We start from the raw sequence: 20,188 nt of genomic DNA on the forward strand, positions 1-20,188 counted from the left end.
GCCTATGATTAATGACAACTAGAGTGTGAACTGTAGTAACATAAATGTGTGTAAACTTCCTGTAACGGACACCTATCATTTGCAGACAAATAGTCGTGTTCCATCGGTGTCCGTTATTGTGAGGTTTCACTGTATATTTAAAATTGGTAGTTTACAATATATTCTGTATCGAAAATGTTTAACACGTTTTCTCTACTCTAATTTAGAAGTAAACACTTTTCCTTCTGCCTCTCACACGTGATACGAAAGTTTTCTTCATGTCTATGAGGGTTCTTGTAAAGTTGGCAACTACGGACAACATTCTTCCTTCTGCGTCGAGAATCTTCTACTAGTCCCGCCTCGTGATTTCATGTTTTTGTCAAAGTTAACTGTTCGTATAGTCCTTGTTTGTGTTCCTAACATTAGCCCCATAAAAAGTAGACAGAAAGCTCATCTTTCTATACAAAGATAGCAAGTAGCAGTGTCACATGTACAGAACGTGAAGGGGTGGTTTATATGGTGTGCTACTTTCTCAATTAATACTGAAACTGGAAGTGGGTAGATGCCTACCAGCTCCTGTTTTAGTAAATAGATTAGAGTGAGTGGAGAAGGAATGCATTCTTGGGATACTTAACTGATTCCAGAAAACCACTTCTCGTTATCTATTACCGTTTTTATTATAAAGCGCCCCAGAAATGGTTGATTTCTGACATTTCCTGTTTCAGTAGAGATATCAGAGTGGAGATGGAATATAATCTTGATACGCTTAATTGATTGCAGAAAACCGCTTCTTGCTATCTATTATGGCTTTTACTCTATAGCAATCAACGTTAAAAACCAGAAGTTGAGTTCTGCCTTCCAGATTTTAGTAGAGAGATTAGAGTAAAGATGAAATCTATTGTTGGGATGCTCAATTGATTGCAGGAAACTGCTTCTCGTCATCTATTATCATTTTTGCTCTATAGTGATCAACGTTTAAACAGGAAATGCTTGATTTCTATCACTTCCGGTTTGAATATCACCTCCAGCAACGAATTCGAATTCCTAACTTTTAACCCTCTACAGGTTATTTGCTTTATATCCGACCATTTTTGACTCACCTTAAGAGATACCGCGCCGCTACCACCCATCATGTTCTATCAGACCCCAAAACTGGACACGGCATCACAATTTCCATTGCAGCAAGCTCCCGCGCATGTTAGACATGGGAATTCTGTCCCCCACCTCCCTGCACGTTTTTTATAGACCATCCAAGGTGTGCGGGTGACGATGTCGAAGACATCGTTTCAACAGTCCACATGTGCATAACTCCCTTGGACTGGCATCTGGATTTTTCAGAGGAATGCCTTCAAACGGAATGACACGAATTCCTAATTCCTCTGCCATTTCCTGATAAAAACATAGTGATGTTTTGGTGGTATGACTCGGAGCCTTGTAGATATGGATCATCACCTGATTCGCGTCCATTCCACACAACTGTGGGATGTTTCTCCGATAGACAGGTGTCAGAATGGATTCTTGGAAGTATCTTGCATTCACCTTCACGTTTTTGTGCACCTTGCGTATCAGCAACTTACCTCATATCGGAATCCCATAACAACCATAAAGCCACGAGGGAAACTTTTCCTGCACTGACGAACAAAGTTGTTGTGCCCCTTGTCGTCAGTCACGGTATATGATCGCCCGAATGTAACCATGAGTAGTGAGATAGACATATGATTCATCCATTGTGAAAACTTTCTTCCATTTAGAACCGCCACGTACTTTTCATACAGTTTCCTGTAGTTTGTCTTACGTTCGGCAATATACAACGGTAGCAGGTGATGTACATGGGCTTTCCGCACACACTTCAATCTGAGGCGCTTGAGAATTGTTGTATTCAGTGTTGACGGTGCGAGGTGGAACCTGTGGCCCATATCACGTTGCGTCGGGGGATTTTTTTGTCACGCCAATTGATGGATCCTCCTTAGCACTACGAGAGTCACTTTGCTTGCCAGTCCTTCTCCTGGTAGTTTCGCAAGGGAAGCCTGTTACGTGTAATGGGCCACAATAGCTTTCGTAGTAGTCACTCCGAGTGTTAACTCATTCTTCCAACACTGTTTCACAATCCGCACGTATGAAAACTTGGCATGGTAAAAGGTCATTACGTAATCCTCCCAATACTGGTTGATTTTCGGCGCTATTTGATAACACTCACGCATCTACAAGGTCAAACATAACAATGCTCCCGCCAGCAAACCCATAGTTCCAGCGTGATACGCCAAGTGGCAGCACCGAGTCAAAAATGGTTGGATATGCAGCGAAAAACCTTCTGTACATCCTGCTCAAAATTGATGGTGATACATCACTTTGTTCTGAGATTTCTTGTGTTCTGGACGGACAGATACACTGGCAGAGTAAATATATAAAGGAATTTGGTAAACTACAATCTTTGAAACCATCCATATGCACAGAGTGGTCAAAAAGTCTTTCCTTGATATTAAAAAGCAAACATAGAGAATAAACTATAAGAAATATGGACATACGGTTTGTAACGAAATGACGCAAGAGTTTATTCATGATTATTGATTCATCTTTGAACAGTCTAAACATCTCTCTTTACACTTGATAACCAGAGTGTGACTCCTTTACATTCACCTTAAATATGATTACCTTTGCTGACTTTATCCAGATTTTTCCAAGAATAACAAAACAATCTACATTTTCCCTTCATATAGCAATATACTCATAAAGAACTTACCTTGTTCAGTACTTGAATTACTGGGACGGACAAATTTATTAAAGAGAAAACTTGCTATTCCTCCACCTACTCTACCATCACCCGAACCATCGGACTGTTTCCCAGAATCCTCTTCTTTACTCTGAAAAATGAAATTTAATTATCTTAGAATTTCTATAAAGATAGAAAAAATCGTAAAATATGGAGACAATTTTACCTGTACAATCATTCTACAGAATAAAAAGGTATCCTATAAATAAATGATAAGTAATTTAACATGGTAACATACAGTATGATGGTGAAACTCTGAACATGTTTTATAATTTTAAAAAAACATGCAATATATTCCATTTGTCACAAAGTAAAACTTAAGAGTTTGTTCTCTATCCTGACAGTGTACGCACAGCAACTGCAAAACAACGTTTCTTAATACGAGGATTATCAAAACGTACACGCAATTTTGAAACTAAGATGAGATTCGATAAAGGGAGAAGTTGGCGCAATGCAACACATGCACTTAAGATGATGAGTAGCTCGGCCGTACACAGAGTGCCACCGTCCAATCGATTGTTTGATTCGGGGTTTAGCGTCTCTTTCAGCAGCGAGACTATATAAGACGTGGATCTACAGCTTAAGTGGGATCTGAACCACATGAGCTCCCATCAGGGATGGAATTCAAGTCTCCCGCATCGCGCCGTCCAATCGACTGACAAATAGAAGTATGGATGGTGTATTTCGCGAGTAAAAATACAATTAACTTCCAGCCACACCATGTTAACAGGTCTATTTTGATGGCTTTCCAAGTGAAGAAAGTAACGTGCTGTGGTTTGCTCACTCGTGAAAGACAAAATTATACGTGTAATTTGCAACACAAAATAAATTCTGTCCAAAACGATCTTAATGCTCCATGACAATGCACGGTGACAACAATAAAAATCATACAGCAACTGGGATTTTACCCTCTCTCGGATACTCCTTATACCCCAGATCGGGAACCGTTCGATTATATATCTTCAATTCACGAAAATGCATTACTCGATTACAGGTTTAATCCGGACGGGAAGATACAGGAAGTGATACAAAACATCGTGGAAAGATACAAGCACATCACCCTGTAAGGCTGACAGTGTATAAAAGTGGGATGTACAGTTGTTCAGTCCATATGTAAATAAAGTCGTTGTTACATGGAATTCGTTTTTACTTTCTGATTCCTCCTCGTATATATGAAATTCTGCTAATGATATATATTCTCTAGCCTTTCCCACTCAAATGCCTAAATTTAATAGAATTTCGGTTCTGGCAACTATTATTGTCTTAACAAGGAGCGATAAGACAGATCACCGAAGTTCAGGTAAAGTAATCCATTACTGCTTTTTTCCATTACTTTCGATGGCCAATGAAACTTAAGAATACCTAATTGTTCCATAAGTTATGTTCTTACTTTGCAAAGATCTCGAAAATATTGCAGAGTGACATGCTTGCATTGCATTGTGATTTCCATCATATCGGCATGAGAACGGAAGCTACTGGAAATAAAAGTAGTCCTAGTTTATATCTGCTGCGCGATCAACTTGGCGTAGTAAATCAAGAAGAATGTACCACTGTGATTCCGTTGCATAAAGTTAGAAAAAAAATCACGAAGTATTTGATATCTTCAAATCGCTGCAAATAACACGACAGGTTGTATATCAAATTATTAAATGAACTAACGAGAAGTTATGTGTCGATGACACGGCTAGAAGCGGTAGATCACGAGACACAAGGAAGTTAGAAGCCGTCAAAGACCTGACAAGAAATTTCGCATAGTTTGTTCCGGCAGCAAAGGCTCATAGTAGACGAGGAATGAAAATTCTAGCACGAAGCGAGTCACATATTATTACAATAGGCTTTAGAAAACATCGAAGAAGCACTGGACATCACATAAGAGCAAGCGCAGAAAACGCTACAGCACTATGCGAATTGAACTCAGATGAAAGCATTTTTACTCTGGACGAGTAATAGAACGGATAAATGAGTTTATTCCCACAACTCTAGGAAAGTTAAGGAAATATTACCGCTGTTCATTTAATCCCAATTCATATGACTTATCGCTTGTACACTATTTTAAAAAAGAAGGCGTGCACGAAACCTCATCTAAAAATAAAATAAAGTTGTTAAAAACAAATTTAATCTAGGTAGCGACCTCATTATTGTTGGAATCGGTTCATGCAACAATGGAAGAATTGCTTAATCACTTGAAAAAGTGCATCCAGCCAATCAGTGGACACTTTGATTAATGGTACATAATAAGATGTATAATCAGTAATGGATAACTAATATAAATGCGCTTGTCTTTATTGTCATTTATCTATACGCTTCTACATGAACGACAGAGCTTATGGTACTACGTATAATAATTAATGTTGTAAAACATATTACTCTATGTGACAAAAGAATTACACGATGTGCTTCAAAATTCATTGGGTGTCTACCAACATTTTTCACCAAACTTAAAACCTTTCCCATACTTTTTAAAGGGAAATTTTCGGACATTTAATTATAAAAGTTGGTTAGCCAAAAATGATCAAAAACTTAAGAGGCAACTACTTAAAAAAAAAAAAAAAAAAAAAAAAAAAAAAATCAGCTTAAATGTGATTTAAAATAAACATCGAAAAGCAGTGCAGCCGAAAACTTACACACATATCAGACACCATCCTGTAAATATGTGCAAAAATATTACCTATTCATGCAAAATTAAGATAGCTGTCATCTTGCTATACGTTATTCTTTCGAATTTCTAGACTTTTTTGAAAACTAAGTGACGAATTCCGGTTTTCTTGAGCGCTCGGATTTATTATCAGTTCATATAAAAATGTATTGAAGCTTCTGTGCACGAGATGGAGTTAGAGTTCCAAATATCAGGGTGAGTCGCAGCGGGTAACATTATATGACAACTAAAGCTAGATGTGCAAAAACTGTTCGAATTCTTAGAATCAGACGTAAAATATTGCGCCGTGAAGATGAGAGAACTTTTCGCAAACTTGCTCTACATTCTACAATTTTATTTCGAAAGAAAATGAAATGAAATCTTTGAACTTTACGTCCCATGGTTATGCCAGCTATGCTAAAGGAGACAGTGATGATAAAAAAGGAAGGAAGTGGTGGAATGAAGAAAGTGGGAGGGAACGGGAGAACCCTGAGAACACCCACGCACACAGTGTTTGTCCATTACAGTTCACTTGGTGCGAGCTGGGATCGAACCAAGGTCCCCATGCACCAGAAATGAACGCTTTACCACTAAACCACAGCGGCCCCGTAATTTTATTTCGATTACAGAGCAAATGCTGCCCTGGTCCGTAAAAAAGTTTCTGCTGTTTAGGGAAATAATATATTATCAAAAGCAAAAGACAAAAGATAATTCAGTCGCTTTCGTCCTGAAAATTTTCATGTCCAAGATGCTCCTCGCATTAGGTGACCAATTAGAGCAGAAGTTAAGGATATGCTGACAAAAGTCAAGCAAGACTGGCACGTAAGTAGTCACGATATCGTCAACGACATCCATCATCAAATAGTGCAAAACCATGCTAAGAAAAGAAGCGCGATGTTTGCGTGCCACACGATCAGACTCGAAATTGATTATTCTATCGAATTTCCATCTGTGAATCTCTACTCAAATGTAACGAATTCGAGCGATTTCTGAAGCAGTTTATGACAAGTTGATGACCTACGACAACATTATACTAGAACAAAATTGTGGTTGAAACGAGGAGAAGCTTCATAGTCTATGGCAAAGCCCAAACTGACACCTAGGAAGGTTATGCTGTGCGTTCGGTGGGACTGGAAGGGCATCGTGCATCACAAGCTGCTGCCGTCAGGCAGAACCATAGACTTGGATCTACACTGGTGACAATTAGCGCTAGTGTACCTAGCAATTCAAAATAAATGACCAGAACTGGCCAACAGAAAAGGTGTCGTATAACACGCTGACAACGCCAGACCGCGTACGTCTTTAATGTCCCGTCAGAATTTCAGATAACTTTGCTGAAAGGTTTTAATGCAACTACCGTATAGCCTGGATCTGGCACCATTAAAATATGATTTGTTTGTCTCTGCAGAACTCCCTGGATGCTGTTAAGTTAATTTCAGGAAAGGATTGCGGAAACCATGTGTCACGATTTTTTGACCAGAAATCACAGAAGTTCTATACCGACCGGAATATGGTGTTAGCGTAAAAATGGAAGGTTATCGAACAAAATGGTGTATATGTGGTGTCGTAATGTTATTTTTATATATCAATAAATGTAGTCTCAATTTTGACCTCCAAAGGCTCAACACTTTTCAGACAACTTAATATAAATTCCCGAAATTGCCGACTGCTGAACATCATGAATGTAATATCTTCTAGGCTCTTTAAAGATATAGAACACCTGTCTTAACTATGTGCATATTAAGCATATCAAAATAAAGAAATAATGCGCAACTTCTGTAGAAGCTTACCTTGCACCTTCCTACTTGACGAAGTAAATTTATGTTTGTTGTTATTCCCTGAAACATGCAGCATGAAATACAGAACAAAAGAACAATCCTAATCCATATGAAAATGGTGTAACATCTCCAAAACATGAATGGTGACGTTTTAGTTTTTTAATAATAATATTATTAAATCAAACAAAGATTACTATATATTCCCATCATATATTCAATTGTATAGACAACTGACATGAATTTTAATTACTCTGTGTTCTTAAAGGTTGGTTAGATTTGCGTTTCGCGTTCCTTTCAACATCGAGTCCACATCAAACGTGGATCTACACAGTTTAAACTAGAATCTGGACCACGTAATAAGTTCAAATTTCAAGGATTTCCCACCGGGAATCGAACCTGCGACCCCGTGCACAAAAGTAGCGTACTAGCCAATAGACCGTTATGAAAGGCTGATATTTTAAATGTAAATAACAAAATAAATACAGCAAGCTCCGAAACGCTTAATCCCAAGAACAGCTCTAACTCGACAGTAACATGAAGTGTATATAACACCTACTACTATCACCGCTTACTGGATTGAGTTCACTATCTTCTCATTAGCATGACTCTTCAATGTAGTCATTGACTAGATCAACACCGAAAATTGTTAATCAACAAATCAAAAATCTGTAACTCTCACACATTACGGAATGCGCTCACATTTCTACTACGGGAGAAACGGGTTTGATACTTGAATTAGATTTCATTGAGCCATATAACTATTCAAGTAGGCCTTAAAAACATTAACACAATAATCCATATACTAAATTGAATACGAATATTACAAAGAGATCTACTAAATAAATTTATCTGATTTACAACTATAGCTTCCGAACCATTTTGCGCACCTTCCCTATGTAATGAAATACACATAAATATATCATTAAGAATACTCACTATTCTCTTCTTTGGTGGAGTTGAAGCTCTCTCTGGTAGAGGAGATTCCCTTGAAGGAGGGGGCGGAGGTTCAACCGATGGCACTTGCCCTGAAAAGATACACAGATTATTTTAAGTCAAAATAACTGTTCATACGCTCAAAACATTAGAGCATACAGAAATATAAACAAAAGACTTGAAGAAATTATAATCAGTGTCGCCTACGATGTCATAGTAAACACTGAAAACATCGACATGAAAATATGACAATATCTTCCCTTACTATTCATTTTATTTTAAAAGCCCTCCTATAAGAATGTTCAATGATTAAAAGGAGTTCTTTTACTAAACAACTCTAAAAATGAAACGTTGACAATTTACTTTAGTACTATTTTATTATTCAAATAGACTTCAAAGAGATCTTCTTTGTGTAAAAATTAATGAACTATTTGGCATGTAATGATCTGTCATGAATTGCTGCAATTTATTATAAAATTTGAAATATCACTTAAAATTTTTGTATCCTTACATTTTGGTTTGATCGGTTTCGCAGGAAAAGATCTTGACGAAGAGACGGGCTCTAAATACGGTTCTTGATCTTCGGACTGCTGTTTAGATAAGCCGGTATGAAGATCCCATGTCGTCAATGCCTACAAAAGAGATTCCTTTTTTCATAAAGCCTTGACACAAACTTACTATAATTAGTATATCAGGTAGTCTATAAAGTATTGAGCCCTTTGCGCATGAGATGGAGTTAGTGTCTGAAGTTTCAGAGTATATAAAGTAGCAGCAGGTCAAGCCCAACGTTACTTGACAGCAGAAATTAGTAGATGTGCAAAAACTGTTTTTAGAATCAGACGTAAGGTACAGTATTGCGCTGTGAAGATGAATGAAATTTCTGAAAACTGCGCTATATTTTACAATTTTATTTCGACAAAGATGCAAGTGCTACGCAGGTCCGTGAATAAATTTGTGCTATTTAGAAGCAAAATACGGTATCAAAAGCAACAACCAAATCATGGCTCAGGCGCTTTCATTTGAAAATTTCCATATACAAGATGATCCTTGCAGTGGAGACCATTCACAGCAAGTGGATGATATTCTGGCAAAAGTCGAGCAAGACTGGCATGTAAGAAGTCGTAACACTGCCAATGATTTAAACATCCATTACCAAACCATGTAGAATCATTTGGAGAAAGCTGGCTACAAAAAGAAGATTGACATTTGAGTACCATATGACCTCACTCAAGAACATTTCCCAAAGACTCAATATTTTTTAAACAACCTGACATATACAAGCAAGGTATGAATTATGTACTAATTTTTATGAAAATATGGAATAAAGCCAGATTTACCACTGTACAGGTTTCAGATTTTCATTAAATACGAAACTCGTCTACCTACATAAAATAATTACATTATAAGAGCAGAAGGTTAAAAAAAAAAAAAAAAAAAACCTGAGTGAAAGAATGAAATTTTAACCTGCTTCACTGAACTCAATTTTTTGTCTTTTTATGATTGATAATGAAGGCCACATATGGGTTCGGTTATGTCCGTGTTGGGTTATGTTAATTAGTCGGGCAAGTGTTGCTAGTAAATAATCGGACAAGGTGTTAGAAAATAGTAAGAACAAATGAAAAGCGTAACTATGTAATTTAAACAATGTAAGTGTGTTGATATTGGAATGAAGCCATAAGTGGCTGAACTTGTTCACAAAGTGTATATGAGCCCAAGGTGGCTGTGTGCCTTGTAAAGTTGTTGAAGTGTAGTATCTCTGAACTTTGGTGGCTGTAACGGAGTATGTTAATGTATCCAGAGGTATATAGATGGAGTAGTAAAAGGTTGATGTGTTCATTGAAGAACACTAGTAAGATTTGGAAAGTTAATTGAAAGCAAAAACTTTGCACTAGTTATTGACTACCTAATAATCCATTATCCAAATATTTCAAAGAATATTTCTACACACGATGTTAACACGAAATTAGGAAGCACTGTAGAATAACTTAAAAAAAAAAAAAAAAAAACGTTAAGATGGTTGTGAAGAAGCTCTGGAACATGCTGATGGAATTTATTTTTACATATTCAAATCATTCATGTCCTGTAACACTTGCTAATATCGTATTATTCGTATGCACTAGTTATGGATGTGACAACATTTACTAATTCCCATTTATGAAGGAAAGAAGAAAAAATACTGCCTCATTTCGAAAATCTACCGAAAGCCTGAATGAATAAATGCTAAAAAAAATTGCTATCACTGTAATTTCACCTACCAAAAACAATAACTGTAATGTTATAGAAGCAAAGTAAATCAAAAATTATTTTAAAAAGTTCCCACAAATACGCCATTTCAAGCAATGTATAAATTTTTTTATATGTATCAAATTTTACCATTGTTTTTTATATCTCCAGAATGCCTTAAAATATCAAATTGCTGTAAACGGCATTGTGATTTCTAAGTCTATTGAAAACTTTGTACGTAATTCTATATGATACTTGTCTAAAAACTATTTCGAAATAAATTCCTTTGAAATAAAACATTTTTTCAATTATTTGTAACTTTGTTTCTGCTTCTTTAAAATACGTCATATGATGACCGTACTATTCAGTACTAAGGTACTTTGGATGTGTATTGCCCCGTCGGTCTCCTTTTCATCATTGTAGAACCTTCCAAAATTTGGACGTTTTTCGATCTTTGTGATACTGCGGTGTTAAGAACTATACCGTACAAAACTGAATAACAAATATGGTACTGTAAGTTTCTGCTTAACATGTAGACTTGAAATATGTAATAACTGACATAGTACCACTTGAAAATAAATATACCCGAAGACAGAGAACTAGAAGTATTCCTACTGTAAGAATATATTTATTATGTTTTTATTTAATGTTACCATTTTCTGTTCATTCAAATATTTTCCATTTGTTTGTTTTTCATTTTGTTTTGCTGCTTTCATCAGTGTAAAAGTTTTAGGATTTGCTAGATTTATCTATTGTGTTGTTAAGCTTAGACTAGAAATATTGTGGACACAGAATATTTGTAAAATTTCGTATTATGAAAAGTTTTACTACAATATTGCCACAATAATGATAACAAGAAAATCAAGTAGTTATATCGATTATATATATATATACATGACTTTATGCTGAATTGGTATTACTGTTAACCTGGCTGTATTGAAGAATATGTCAAACAAGTCCCCCTGCCGATGTATTTCGAATGCTACGAAATTTTAGCATTTTCTATCTACTACTTTAAAAATTATAAGAGTGTATCAAAATAAATGATCCACCTGTATGAAGAACACCTTCCCTCGCATTTTTGCATATTAATTTGAGCACCTAATACGTAATAATACAACTAATGATAAAGATCATATTGGTACCGTTCGATAATATGTATAGACGTAAGTATTAATGTAGAAGTTGTGTTGATATTCAGTACTAAAGGAAAATATTATAAAGAAATAAAATATAATGGTAACTATTTTAACTTCAAGATTAACAACCAAACTTTTTTTACGTCCCACGATTATGCTCCAAGGTTAAGGAAGACTATGATGATATGAACAAAAGGGTGGGATGAAGGAAGTGCAAGGAAACGGGAGAATTCTCAGAAAACCCACGTACACAATGTTTAACCACTACAAAAAATACTTGGAGCAAACTGGGATCGAACACTAAAGGTGAGCGCTTTAAAACTGGGCCACTGCGGCCTCCAAATTTCATCTGTGTAAAATATAATTGTAACTTGTTTTAAAATTTTATTGAATTTCCTTGACTCAACAAAGTATTTTCATACTTCTAGATACATGAACTTACATCTTCCTTAATCGACTCGTATTCATCTGATGCGTAACCTTCTGTATCAACTTGAACAGTGTCGTTTGTGACGTTACTTGACCCATGGGAAGAGATGGAATTCAATGTGCTAGTTGAAGCCATGGACGCAATTTTCGAGTGCAATTGTGGAATTTGATCGACCTCTGGATCAAAGCTCTCATAAAATTCATCATCAAACTGAAATGAAAAATATTATAGTCAGAACGTGTAATATTTAAAACTTACGAAGATGGAGGTAAGTATTAAAAATACAAACAAACGTTTCTTACGTTCTTTAATTAAATGTGAACACTTATTTAAAGACTATCTTAACTATTGGAACGTAAATTACATTTAAATCTGACAAAACGCCAAAACCGGGTAAATTTTGACCCATGTATATTTGTCATAACAAAATTAACTAACAGAATAGGAGGGAAATTCGAAGTCTTTGAGTTTTTAATTTTTTCGGACGTATAATACATTTTAATACAAAATCGATATATATGAGCAATGTGGAAGGCTTTTCTTGCAACGCTCCGGTGTAAGTTCCGATTTCTTACACTTCATGGAGCTGTTATCAGATGCCAAAGATGTCCGAAGTGTTCAGGACGTGCATGCACGCAATATGAGCAGCGAAGTGTAATTCGTTTTTTATAGTGCAAGGGATACAAAATCACAGAAATCGAAAGGGAAAAGGAGCTGGTATATGGGGACAAATGTTTGTAGTATAAAGTGTGCAGTGGTGGTGCAAGGAGTTTGAAAATGGACCAAAACATGTCCAGAACAATGAGCGATCGGGCAACCAATCTTCCTCGCTAGCAATGCACATTACGCGTCTTAACGAAATGGTGAAAGCGGCCGATTGGTTGGAATACCGCAAGGTATCATGTCGATGGGTCCCTAACCTTCTTAATGATGTCACGAAGAGCAATGAATGGTCATCCCACTGAGTCACTTGCACTGTTACGTCGAGGAGGGTGGTATTTTCTGGACCTCATTGAAACTTGAGATGAAATGTGGACACTGCATTACACTCCCGAATCAAAACAACAGAGCATAATATGGAAAACATCTCGGCTCGCCAGAACCAAGAAATTACGGACAACACCATCGACCGGTAAACTGATGCTCACAGTGTTTTGGGACAGTCGGAGACCATTCCTACTAGATTTCTTGTCAAGAGGTGAAATCCTCAACGCAGTCCGCTATTCTATCACACTCTCCCATCTGCGAGCCGCCCTTAGGAGAAAGCGTCAGGGAATTCAGGATGTTGATGATGTTTTCTTCCATGCCAACGCAAAACCGCACGTGGTGAACAAAATAATTCCCAAATTTCACTCTAAAAGGTGGTCGATTATGGAGAATTCCCCTTAAATTTCAGACCTTGCTCCCAGTGATTCCCATAATTTTGGTACATTGAAGACGATCTTAGTAGGACCGAGATTCATGAACGACATGACGACGTTATTTGTCATTGGTTCTGTGATCAGCCGGCCGCCTTCTACCCAACGGGGATTCAGAAATTTGTGATACAGTGGACATGTGCCTCAACAAATCTGGTATTACGTAAAAGAATAAATAAAGGTACATAGAATATTGTGTATATCTTGTTTTCCGTTTATGGTTTGTAATCTGGCACTAAATCAGTAAGCGCAAGGACTTTTCGATTTCCCCTCATTGAATCAACGCATAACGTTTTCTAGTATTCATAATCACATCGACTGACTCGTCACATGGAATTTCCTTGACGCCACAGCAGCCAGCGCAGTACAAAATCGAAAATTTACATTTTTATAGGGTTCTGCCTTCTTTCTGTCACAATTTTACTCGAATATTTGGATTAACTTTTTCTTGAGAACTTAGAGGATGGTATCTCAGAAACAAGATTTCGAAAACCAATTCAAAACAGTTTTTAAATTAGGTATAAAGAACGGCTGCAAACCTGCAACTTTGGAGAAATGAAAAGACTAGGCTTTCAATGTTATTCAAAACAATCAAAATAATAACAATAAAACTAACAAAAGTAGACATATTTCCCTCGTAAGCAAGGTTTGACATATAGAACACAAAAAATCGTTATTCAAGGATTCCACTAAATTACTTAAAGGAATAAAAAGAATTTATTAAAAGGATATAACAGTTAATTTGCAGACAACTTTCCCTACCAAGCCTGCTGTAAATGTGAGGAAATATATATACCTAGGTAGGTATAACCAAAAGAAATGTAAGGAAATCTAGTTTAGTAATTTTGGTAAGTTTCCCCTCTTTCCTGCATTGAGAGGTCTTGCTAAGACGACAGAGGATGTGAAACGAACAATGCTGCGAAATGGACAGTAGAACAAAAACAGCAGAATTTGAGGGATCGAGGGATGGTCAGCACATGCCGCTTGGAACTGTTTCAAAAGCCCCCTGCTGCATTAGGTCTTTTCCACCCTCCTCGTCTTCTCCGCTTCTGGAGGAAAGTTTACTACAAGAAAAGTTCGTTTCCAAGCAAGTGATAGTGGCAGCTAAGGGAGCAGGCTGTGCACTGATCATCTTTGGAAGATGTGGAATTGAGTTCGAGTAGTGACGTACATATGAAATAAATAAATAAATAAATAAATAAATAAATAAAAACGATATAATTCGCTTGCTCTGTTAGCGGGTGGCGGAGCTGTGGATTTGGAAGGACACTAGTTCGGGTTGAATAATTCAAATCATACTCAAACTCGGCCATCCTGACTAATGTTTTCCGTAGTTCCACCACATGAATGAAGAAACGGTACCCTGCCCGCAAGCTAGAATAACCAATTGACGGGACGTATAACGCCACAGAAGCAGGACGATTGAAAAAGCCTGGATAACCCATAAACAAAAAGTTTTACTATTTTAAAAATATGAATGCACTAAAAGGACCAATTTCTTTTTCATCGCCATTAGTAAACAACAAAAAAGCGCTTTTTTAATTCTACTTTAAAAACTCAACAACGTTGCCAAAGGGGCTGACTAATGATTAGGTTTCACTCAGTCTAATCATTAGTTTCACGGTTTCACTCAGTCTCATTAGGCGATGGCGGGATGATAACTCACTAATAATAAGGCCGTGGCACTTTCGTCCTTTTCCTGTCCATGAACCATAGTAGCCATTGATGATAGCACAGCTAAACTAATTTTCTTGAGGTTATAGTCACCCATACGGTTTTCCCTCGTAGGATATAAAGCTTTACATAAATCGCAATAAGAAAGTACTAAACACCGAACTTGAGTTTTTTAATTGTGCAAATGGAACTCCACAGCATTAAGACTTTATATATAGGCCAGATGGAGGTGTTCTCTGTTTTGTATTTATTTACTAGCTGAAATTACACTTCTTAGAACGAGTGAACAGGTTTATGGAAAGTATTTGAAACCTTTCCTCCTTAGGATACATATTACAATGAAAGTGTAATGATAAATTCATAATGTCCCCCATTTTCATCCCATCAACTTCGCATGCCGATGGGGGATGAATTTGGACTTAAACGGGATCGAGAGTTGGTCACAAGATTGCTTTTTCTTTTTTTAATTCGAGACGAGAAATGTCTCGAGACACGTAGGTAAGACTAGTTAACCCAAGTTTTAGATCTCAAACACTGCTTTAGAGCTCTTCGTGACTAAGCGATCAATGTATGCACCTTTAGCGTGGTAGACCCAGATTCGATCCCGGCGGGAGCTCATGTGGTTCGGATTACACAATAAGCGTAGGCCCACGTCTCATACAGCCTTGCTGCTGAAAGGAACGCTAACGTCCAAATTAAATCAAACCAAACACTGCTTTTGGTTTATAGTATAAATAGTATTAAAACTATAATAGTATAATAGTATAAAACTATTATTATAGTATGAATAATAGTATAAACACTAATAAAACAATAATAGTATAAAAACTATAAATTCATAAAGTGATTGTACGAACACAATGAAGAGCATTGATCAACGTTTAAAGATGCGCAAGTTATTACACATTACACTGCAATATCAAATTTAGTTTATATATTGTTATATCACTCTCCTCGTGGCCTCTTATGACGCGGAAGGATTCTCATGAAATTAAGAATAAAATCAGGAGAAATATTGTACATAAATTTACAAAGCGAGAATGAACGAGATAAGTTTTTCTCGAGAATTGAGACGAGAAAAAATTCTTCGAGAATCGAAGCGAGATTTCTAGAAAATTTACGAGAGTAAACGACGAACTCGTCTCTATTCGTTTCGTGATCAACACTAATTGGATGTGTCACTAGTCACCTCACAATTAATTATCCCGAACACTGTGAATTGGAAACTAATATTGATTGTTTTCGATTTTTACATGTCACACCTCTTCTTACCATCACTTCTTATTCACATGTCAACGGGGAATAAATTTGGACTGTTTGGAATGTTACTATTCATCTCAGCGATCCCGAAAACTGTGTATTCGACAAAAATAATCTATTGGTCGTTTTCAACTGTCTTTATGTTATCTCTCACTATTTTCAAAAAAAAAAAAAAAAAAAAAAAGATGTCCCCATTTTAATCAATTAATTATCACAAGAGCCGAAGGTTGATAATTTGGATTCAGTAGTTATTGCATGATTTGATTTTTCGCATAAAGTATGAACTCCAATCTTCTGAAAATGTGTAATTTATTCAATTTAATATCATAAGAACCGAAGGTTGATAGTCATGATAAATATCATTTTAATTGGTTCAGTAGTTATTGAGTGATATGATTTTTCGTATAAATTATGATCCCCGCTCCGCTAACGACAAACAGTTTAATTAATTTAACATAATATGAACTGTGAGGGGCCTAAGGTTGATAATTATGCCAAGTATCATTTTAATTGGTTCAGTAGTTGTTGTGTGATGTGATCAGACAAACTCACATATGCTTGTACGCGCTTTGGCGTGGGAGACCCGGGTTCGATTCCCGGCGGGAGCTCATGTGGTTCGGATTCCACGTTAATCAGTTGGTCCACGTCTCATATAGCCTCGCTGCTGAAAGGGACGTTAAACTCAATATAAACTCAACTCATTATGAGCAGCACATAGAAGTCAGGACATTGTTTCGATTCGAAGATTTAAAAAAAAAATCGGAGAATGTAAAAGACAGAAACAAAAGACATACAAAGAAACATTATATGTAAAGGAATAAAAGAATATTTCTTTTCATCTATAGTATCAGTTTCTTCAATGGAGTAAAACAGACTGACTGTAGTTGGTAACACTAGCTTCAAACTAGCCGCTGCAATTTCCCTACGCACGTGGTAAGAAATGTCAGAGACCATCTCTTACTGGCTTTCCAATAACAATAATTTAACATAAAAATTTAAGTTCATTTCTTCAGAAAGAAGAAAGAAATACTTAAGAAATTATTCACAAAATTCAACATACGTATAACATCCACCATAAGAACTAATTTTACAACAGGCAAAGCAAATTACGTTTTCAGAAACTTACCAAAAATCTGCATATCTATTGATTGACCTAGCAACGTTGACATATGATGTGATAGTTGTTCTGCATAAAGTGAAAATATCTTAAAATTCGTTTTCTTGTGTTTGTGCAGTGCTTTCAATATAATACTTTGTTAAAGGTTGACCGTAATTATATTTTAATTTAAGTATGATATTTACTGTTCCTATATTCAAAAGAAGGAAACAGCATAACCAACTTGAACTGAGGTACACGAATTGTTTACACATTCAACAGTTTATTAATTGTTAATTGTTACTGAAATGAAGATACTGATACATAAATTCACGATATGAGAAAGATTTTGCATAAAGATTCGCAAACTGAGGAAAGTGACTTAGTTCACTGAAACTAAATTACCTTCTGAAAAAGCATGACGCATTTGGTAAATCAGTTTTCTTAATTTAACAGCATGTCAACTATGAACTCCCATCTATTATTCCTTTAACGGATTTCACCATTTCTGTGTAAAATTTGATTGATTTTATTTATTTATTTATTCATTTATTAAAGCAAGTTAGTAAATAATGAAATCTTACAGAATTAATAAGTTGGAAATAGAATAGCATATTTAAGAAATGACTCTTTGGAGAATGCTATGTTCCCTACATTATATATCAGACACGATTACTGCTACCATATTCAGACAATTAATGTGATTTTCAAAGTTCGATAGGGCCACTAAACGCGAGACAGGAGCTTATATATGAATTCAATAGCAAAGTATAAATTAAAAGTTTGGATTACATAGAATTTTCTTCTAGATCAAATAAACGGAAATGGTACTAGTAACCACGCCCTGTGAATGTTTATCTGAATAATCATTTGAACATTGTCCTTATGTCATCCTGGGATTCCGGAAGAAAATTAAAATCTCTAATATTCTTTACACCTAGATAAATATCATATCAGAAAAGTAATCAAAAGCTTTTGGGAATTTTTGATTTTAATGAAGCACTTTGAATTAACTGGCTTGAACAGAATTAGTTGCAAACCCACAGGAAGTTCACTGTTTTTTGATATACAAGGTAACCGAAAAAGTTCTTGCTGTTCCATAGCAGTGATAAACAAACAGTACTATAGTGGACGGACCTTTAGGTTTCGAAGTAATCTCTATCAGTATCAAATACCTTTTGTCAACGTTCATACAGCTGCACAATATCCTGATGATAAAACTTGGCGGTCTTGGAAGCAAAGATATTCGTGAGTGCGTTCCGCAGATATCTCTCATTTTCGAAGAATCTCCCACAGAGGTGGTTGTCGAGCGAATAAAATAAATCGTAATCTGTTGGCGCAAGGTCCGGTGAATATAGTGTCTGCCAGCCAAGGTGCTGAAAGGTCTCCCGGGTCCTCTTTGCTACATGTGGCTTGGTACAGGAACAACACACCCTTGAGATTTCACCGGCTTATCTGCCGCAATGCACGGTGCACCCATTGGAACTGCTGAACGTAGAGGTCAGCCGTGATGGTCTGAGCAGGTGAAAGGAGGTCGTAAAGACCACTTGCCAACAATTCCACAATACAAAGAGCATACTCTTTCGTAGGTGCAGTGGTAGTCTTGAGCTATGGGAAACAAGGTTATGTGACGTGAAACATTGTCTGGTGCGCTTGCGAGTGTCATAGAGGACCCACTTTTCGTGAACAGTGAGCAAGAGATCAAAAATGAGTGTGTTCAGATGCCGCGTGAGCAATGACAAACAAGCTGTTACTCGTTGTTCCTTGTTGGCTGCCGATAATGTGTGGAGTATCCACTTCCGTAACTTGTATAACTTCCCTATCCCATGCAAGTGTAGCCTGACTACCTCAGCGGAAACATGGAACTTTTCTGTAACTTAATCACACGTTAGACCACTGTCCTACTCGATGGCTGCCTTCAGTGCTTCGTCATCCAACACATGTGATCGTCCACTGCGAGGTTCATCCGAAAGGCTCACATCAATATTAATCTAGATGTAAATAGTTATAGATTTCCATTTAGTAACTATGTCGGATTCGAGGGTAACGTCAGAGAGACGCTGAATTATCCAATTAAAAATCCACAGAGGTAGTGAGTCGTTTGCTAATATTTGAAATGGAATGCACGATTTGCAAATTTTGACATATTATTTCTTGTAATCTTAGAATCTTCAGGGCAAAACCAACAAAGTATCGTTAGTGCCGTACTCTCCAGATAATGCTAAGATTTAACTTTATAACTACATGGGTATTTATTTTAAAGAGTACATACTCGGGTATAAAAAGAAAATCGGTATTCAAATAGCAATTATGGTATCTATTTGAATTTTAATTCAACATTTTAAAACATACACCCTCCATTCCAAAAGAAACCGAACTTTTGAAAACAAATAGTACCACTAGTGCCATCTGTTGCAATATTTTACCGGTAGATGGCGTAGTCCCTCATTGACAACTGGTATAAATGTCATGACATTTGGATGCACGGCAACAAAGTTATTGCGTTTCAACTGTCAGTGTGTTGTGTACATCGGTCGGAAAATGAGTTTCAAACAACGAGCTGCAATTGAGTTTTGTGTTAAACTGGGTAAAACTTTTAGTGAAACGCACCAAATGCTACAAAATGCATATGGTGATGAGTGTCTATCCCGTACGCAAGTTTACGAGTGGTTCAGGCGATTCAAATCGGGTAGAGAGACGCTGGATGATGACGAAAGATCAGGCCGTCCCAGAACCGGATTATCGGAAGAAAACATCGAAAAAGTGCGTGAATTCATCAAACATAACAAAAAATCGTCGGTGAAAGTTATTGAAATGGAATTAGGCATTCCTCAAACAACCGCATACCGCATT

The 20,188-nt window shown here is 36.6% G+C and overlaps 1 protein-coding gene across 2 annotated transcripts in view; it reads right to left on the minus strand.

The window, feature by feature from the left end:
* LOC145666730 (uncharacterized) overlaps positions 1 to 20,188 on the minus strand; it is a 334,294-nt gene that overhangs the window by 120,651 nt on the left and 193,455 nt on the right. For both annotated transcript variants that reach the window (XM_081734260.1, XM_081734261.1), the window contains 4 exons: positions 11,900 to 12,097; positions 8,607 to 8,727; positions 8,099 to 8,187; positions 2,720 to 2,840 (listed from right to left, as the gene is read on the minus strand). In XM_081734260.1, coding sequence (XP_081590386.1) covers positions 2,720 to 2,840; positions 8,099 to 8,187; positions 8,607 to 8,727; positions 11,900 to 12,097 — 529 coding nt within the window. The remainder of the gene's footprint in view (positions 1 to 2,719; positions 2,841 to 8,098; positions 8,188 to 8,606; positions 8,728 to 11,899; positions 12,098 to 20,188) is intronic.

Source organism: Thermobia domestica, chromosome 12 (assembly GCF_964235325.1).
Source record: "Thermobia domestica chromosome 12, izTheDome1.hap1.1, whole genome shotgun sequence".
NCBI classification, from domain to species: Eukaryota; Metazoa; Arthropoda; class Insecta; order Zygentoma; family Lepismatidae; genus Thermobia; species Thermobia domestica.